General features: G+C 32.5%; 1 protein-coding gene across 1 annotated transcript; it reads left to right on the forward strand.

Moving 5' to 3' along the window:
- Positions 1–3,231: 3,231 nt before the first annotated feature.
- Positions 3,232–5,497, forward strand: LOC107418322 (phenylacetaldehyde oxime monooxygenase CYP71AN24-like). Its single transcript, XM_048474235.2, has 2 exons — positions 3,232–4,259; positions 4,767–5,497. Exons 1-2 carry the CDS (start codon positions 3,294–3,296, stop codon positions 5,376–5,378), a joined length of 1,578 nt encoding a protein of 525 aa, XP_048330192.2. The 5' UTR covers positions 3,232–3,293; the 3' UTR covers positions 5,379–5,497.
- The last annotated feature ends 1,361 nt before the right edge of the window (positions 5,498–6,858 follow it).

Genomic DNA, 6,858 nt, shown 5'->3' on the forward strand with positions numbered 1-6,858 from the left:
TACTCCAAGGTTAATAACATGTGAAATTGATGGTTGGCCTAGAGTAAGTGTTGTAGATAGTAGTCGTTATTTGTTATTCACATGTGATATATTTTATTTGTTATTTATAATAAAAAGGGTGTTTACAAAAAATAAAAAATAAATAAATTAAAAATAAAAATAAAAAGGTTTAATATCATTTGAACCCAAACTATGCCACGTTGCACCTTTTTTTTTTTTTTTCAACTTTATCCGTTAAACTATGACTTTTCTTACATTGCACCACGAACCTATTGTTTTTCATTTATTTATTTTTATTTTTTATGTAGTCAAATCAATACTTCAATTTTTGAACTTTCAAATACTTCAAGATTCAAAAAAGATGCTTTGGATTTCAAACTTTGAGGCTCCAAATACTTTTCAAATGAATCATGAGTCAAACTTTGTTAGATTATTAAGAATCATGGGTCAAACTTTGTTAGATTATTAAAAGCTAAAATAATCCTGGTTGATGAAGAGCTATCCATAATATTGCCATTTGTCATCATATTTGTAATGATAACAGCGATCCACCAGCTAATATAGTGCTTTTTAATTGGCAGAATATTATGACTTATGAGTTTATTCTTTATACATATATTTTTAATTAGTTTTAAAAAGTAAAATAAAAAAGTTAAAAATAAAGCTAATTCTTGATTGCGATCATGAGTCTCATGACTTTTGTGTTGGACTTGTCATCGGAAATGACATTAAAAACAGATAACTACAATCTCCAAAGTATTTTTGAAGAATCAACAGATAAATTGCACTTTGTTGGCTGAAAATTCTGCTGCCAAAGAAAGAAAAAAAGGAAAAAGAAAAGTCTACTGCCGTCCAATCAGTGATTTTTCTTTCCTAAAAGGGGAAAAATTGGACATATTGTTAAAAAAGAGAATGAAAACATATACAGATTAGAAATGATCTAATTAGTGAATAGATATATAAATATTGTCATATTATAAATTACAAAGTATATGTCATCTTCTTCAATCAAAATTGGCTTAATTGATATACCATTAGCATTCGTATTTATTTGTTAGTTGGAGACGTCAAATTAATTACTTTTTGTCAACCGTAGAGTGGATTTTTCTTTATACCCAAAAAAAAAAAAAAAAAAAAATCTAGCTCTATTTCCTTATTGATAAAATTTACAAACTCCAACCTCAAATATGCACCTTAATTTTTTTTTTTTTTATCATTTTACTTTTAGTCATCATTCACTCATTTGGTTTCTTTCAATTTTGACTTTAATGCCATCCAAAAATTTCTTCAACGTGAAAAAACTTTAAAAAAAAAAAATCTTTATCATAGAGTGGGTTTCCTTTGTTAATCAATTTGACAAATCTTGGGTCAACATAGAGTGGTTTTTTCAATGTTAACCAAAACATTCAATCTAACTCGATTTCCTTATAATAAAATCTACAACACTACAACCACAAATATGCACAGTTAGAATTTTTTTTATCATTTTATTTTTAATCATCATTCATTAATTACTTTTCTATAAAAGTTTGAAGTTAATGCCATTCAAAAATTTCCTTTATCCTCATGCCATGGAATGGTTTTATCTTTGTTAACCAATTTGTCAAATCTTGGGTCACCATAGAATGGTTTTTTCTTTGTTAACCAAAAATATTCAATCTAGCTCGATTTCCTTATGAATAAAATTTACAAACTACAACCAAAAGCATGCGCAATTAGAATTTTTTTATCATTTTAATTTTAGTCATCTTTTACTAATTTAATTTCTATCAAATTTGGATGTTAATGCCATCCAAAAAGATCTTCAATGTGAAAAGAAAATCTATCCTCCTGCCATAGAATGCTTTTTTTCTCTGTTAACCAATTTGTCGGAAAAATTTACAAACTACAACCAAAAATATGCGCAATCAGAATTTTTTATCATTTTATTTTTATCAATCTTCTAGTACTTTAATTTCTATCAAATTTTGATGCTAATGCCATCCAAAAAGTTCTGCAATGTGAAAAAAAAAATCTATCGTCGTGCCATAGAATGTTTTTTTCTCTGTAAACCAATTTTTCGAATCTTGGATCACCATAGAATGGTTTTTTCTTTGTTAACCAAAATATTCAGTCTAGCTCGATCTCTTTATAATAAAATTTACAGCCTACAACCACAAATATGCACAATTAGAATTTTTTTTATCATTTCATTTGTAGTCATTATTCACTAATTTAATTTCTATCAAATATTGATGTTAATAACTATTATCAGCATATGTGACAAATTTTAATTGCAGCATCTGATTTTATTATTTTTTATATTAAAACTTTAAAAGTGAAAATTTTAATAGCAAACATTTAAATTATCATTTAATATATAAATGATCTCAATGGTAAACGATCCATTAGTGATGGTAAATAGTATTTTTCAATTATAATAGTAAAAAAATATAAGACAAGATAGAATTTTATCACTAATAATAGAAACACAAAAATAGTAAAAAAGAATATTTCCATTAGTGCTATGCCTATCATATAAGAAAATCCCTTTCTTTTGTTCCATAACCATACTGTTGGATATATCACCTGAGAAATCTATGTTTGGCATAGTACTAATTGCTATCGTGATCGCCAGATGTTTTGGAAATTGAAGGACTTTGCAAGTTTGAATATACTGGCGTGTACTGAGAAGTTAGAATACATGATAATATTCAGAAATTTATAGTCAAAGAAAAAACTAGTGGATTGTTAGACCCACCGCAGAATAGTCGACTTATCGTACTAGTTTTCTTTTATAAAAATAATTGAATCTTGATGTTGGACTCCTTGTCAATAAATGATAGTTTATGACGAAACAAAATCAGATGTTTTACACATTGATTTGATGTTACACAGGCTATAAATTAGTAAGTAAAACAGACATTTGGAAGACAGGCAAGGCTATCGTTCATTTTGTTCCATTACCCATTACCAAACACTTGGATTCATCACTTGGACTTTGCAAGTTTGAACAAACTTGCGCGTTCTTTCAGAATAAATAATATTACTCAAAAAACTTATAGTAAAAGAAAAAACTAGTAGAATGTTGGACCCACTGTACAACAGTTTTATTGTACTAGTTTTCTTTGTTAACCAATGATTGAATCTAGATGGTGGACTCCTTGTCATTAAACCAGATAATTAATAACAACAGAAAATCAGATGTTTACCCACTGATTTGATGTTGCGCAGGCTATAAATATGTAAGTAAAATAGACATTTGGAAGACAGGCAAGGCTATCTTTCATTTTGGTGCGTGCTTAAACAGAAAAATGGAAGTGTTATCATTTTTGTTGCCCATGTGGGAAGAGCTACAAAGAAGCAAACACTTTGCTAATTACTTCATTTCTCTCCTCTTCCTCCTTTTACTTCTCTTCATTTCACTTCGCTTCACATTTTCTCTGACTAGATCACCAAAAACCAAACTCAAACGGCCTCCATCTCCACCAAAGCTTCCCATTATTGGAAACCTTCACCAGCTAGGCAAGCTTCCACACCGATCTCTCCAAGCACTCTCTAAGAAATATGGTCCACTAATGCACTTAGACTTGGGCTATACTCCAACTCTTGTGGTTTCCTCTGCCGGTATGCTTAAAGAAATAACCAAGAACCATGATATCGCTTTCTCCGACCGGCCCAAATCCATGGCTGCTGATATTTTCTTTTATGGATGTTTGGATGTTGCTTTTACACCATACAGTGAGTACTGGAGGCAAGCTAGGAAATTTTTTGTTCTTGAACTTCTGAGCCTGAAAAGAGCACTATCTTTCGGATTTGTCAAGGAAGAAGAAACTGCAGGATTAGTTCGTAAGCTACGCGATGCAAGCTCGAGAGGGCTTGCAGTGAACTTAAGCCAGATGCTGATTGCAACTTCGAATAATGTAATTTCGAGATGCATTCTCGGACAGAAATACGAAGAAGACGAGACTACAACCAGGTTTGGAGAGCTCTCCAAAAGGGCTATGAGCCAGTTTACAGCTTTCAACTTCAGAGATTTCTTCCCTTATTTGAGTTGGATGGACGTAGTTACAGGATTGGTTTCAAGCCTCCATGCAACTTTCAGAGAATTAGACCCTTTTCTTGAAAAGGTAATTGAAGATCATAAGGCTGCTTTAAGTGATAAGGATGAACAATCCTCTGATAACAAAAAGGACATTGTTGATATTCTCCTCCAGCTTCAAATAGATGGTGGTCTTGACATGGAACTCACTAATGTCAACCTCAAAGCCATTTTGCTGGTATCTCTCTTCCTCAATTTTAACCTTTATAAATATATTTACATATATATATTTATATATATATTTGATTAATTTTTAAATGATGGATCATATTGTCACAATAACTAACATCTAACTACATGTAATTTCTGTAATATAATCCATGAATTATATATAATAGGAAATTAAACATTTATCATAGCGGAATATTGTATATTTGATCTTTTTAATTAAAACTATTTCCCCAAGTTATAACAGAAAATATGATAATATGGCTAGTGTTAAAGGTTGTAACATCTTCAATTTTTTTTAGATTTAAATTAGATTTTAAATTATTAATTATATGGTTTGTCACATCATCATGTTTCTCATTCTTGACCATTATAAGCTGGGAGATTATATAGGTTTACATATATATATATATATATACACACACACGCACAAACATACACATACAATCGAAGAAGATGTATTAATAATATGTATCCACATGGATACTAATATTAGTCTTTAATTATATGTTATCAGGACCTGTTTGTGGCAGGAAGTGACACGATCTCAGCGACAATGGAATGGACAATGGCAGAGCTCATGAGAAACAAAAGTATGATGAAGAGAGCACAAGAAGAGGTGAGAAGGGTGGTCGGGAAAAAATCAAGCATAGATGTGAGCGATATTAATCAAATGAATTATTTAAAATGTGTAATCAAAGAAACGCTAAGGCTACATCCAGCAGCTGTGATAATTTTTAGAGAAACAACGGAAAGTGTGAAATTGGGAGGCTATGATATTGCTCCTAAAACCAGAGTTATTTATAATGTATGGGCAGTCCAAAGGGATCCAAATTTTTGGGATAGAGCAGAAGAGTTTGTCCCTGAGAGATTTGAGAATAGCCAAGTTGATTTCAGAGGCCAAGATTTTCAACTGGTACCATTCGGTGTTGGAAGAAGAGGATGCCCTGGTGTGACATTTGCGATGTTCGTGGTTGAGTACGTGATAGCCAACCTCTTATATTGGTTTGATTGGAAGCTGCCTGATGAGAATAATGAAACACCAAAGAACTTGGACATGGATGAAACTGTAGGGCTCACTAAGCATAGGAAAAACCCTCTTGTTGTAGTACCAATCCCGATTACCTAATGATGTCCATGACTTTTGCACTTGGGGATTATGGGGTATTTAAATTTCCCTAGCTATGTATTAGTATGTTGTACGAATAAAAAGAGGATCGGAATCTTCTGTTCCTTTTTCTGTTCCCATCTCTGTTTTTCATTGATATGACATCATATCATTTGAGGTAGGTATTGAAACTTAATTCAATACAGAACTCATCACAGCAAGCATATAGAAAGAAACAAACAAGAAGAATCACACAAAGAACACACAAATTTTACGAGGTTCGGTCTAGAAATGACCTACATCCTCAGTGAACTCCATCCAAGAAGTTCTTGCACTATGAACAAAACAGATACACCTTTGCAGCAGTTTCTCTCTTGATTTTACAGATTCTCTACACCCATAAACCACACCAGAAACCCCTTTACAACCTCTCTCTTTCTCACAAATCACTCACCCAGAATGATCCTAAACAATACCAAGAGAAAGAGAAATACAAAGAGAAAGAGGCTACAAGAAGAAAAGAGAAAACCAGAAGAAAAACTTTGATAGAGAACTAGCTGCTTCTATCATCTGTTTTTCTGTTTCTGCAGTTAAACCATTATTTATAAACCTCCAAAACAGAAAACTAACCGCTGACTCATCATAACCACTTCCTTAAGTGCAACGGCATTGTTTCACAACTGATGCTTATACGAAACGTTAACTTTGACCATCTCTCAATTGAATCACAACCAGCATACTCCACCTTGATTCAAGTGAGAGGATAATTTGTGTGCAAGACTCCTTGGACTTCTCAGTTCACTGACTTAAGCTATCAACTAGGTTCAACTCTTAGCAAACTTTTGCAAATTTCAAGTTTGCTAACTGGAAGCACTTTAGTTCCCATATCTGCTGGATTATGTACTGTTGCAATTTTCTCCAAGCCAATAACTCCTTCATTCACAACATCTCTTGTGAAATGGTACTTCACCTCAACATGCTTTGTTTGATCATGATAAACCGGATTTTTACACAAATGAATTGAGCTTTGACTGTCTGAAAATACAGTAACTTCACCCTCTAAAAGCTTCAATTCTTGTAGCAAACCCTTTAACCATAAAGCCTCTTTCATAGCTTCTGTAGTAGCTATATATTCAGCTTCGGTTGATGATAATGCCACGCTTGGTTGTAGCCTAGACTTCCAGCTGACACAATTATTGCAAAGTGTAAATACATAAGAACTAGTTGACCTTCTTCTATCTCTGTCACCTGCATAATCAGAGTCTACATATCCTTTGAGAACCACACCTTCTTTGCAGTGACTAAACATCAAGCCAACATCACAAGTCCCCTTAAGATATTTTAGAAGCCATTGAAGAGCCTCCCAATGTTTTCTTCCAGGATTTGCCATATATCTACTAAGAACACTGATTCCATGAGCTAGATCAGGCCTTGTACAGATCATAACGTACATGACAGACCCTATTGCACTTGCATAAGGCACATTACTCATGTCTTTTTC

This window comes from Ziziphus jujuba, chromosome 2 (genome assembly GCF_031755915.1).
Source record: "Ziziphus jujuba cultivar Dongzao chromosome 2, ASM3175591v1".
Classification (NCBI taxonomy): domain Eukaryota; kingdom Viridiplantae; phylum Streptophyta; class Magnoliopsida; order Rosales; family Rhamnaceae; genus Ziziphus; species Ziziphus jujuba.

Excerpts from the sequence above, each read along its gene's own strand:
- LOC107418322 (XM_048474235.2), top strand. The coding sequence starts at position 3,294 with ATGGAAGTGTTATCATTTTTGTTGCCCATGTGGGAAGAGCTACAAAGA. Across the intron at positions 4,260-4,766 it reads ACCTCAAAGCCATTTTGCTG|GACCTGTTTGTGGCAGGAAG; the intron begins GTATCTCTCTTC and ends ATATGTTATCAG.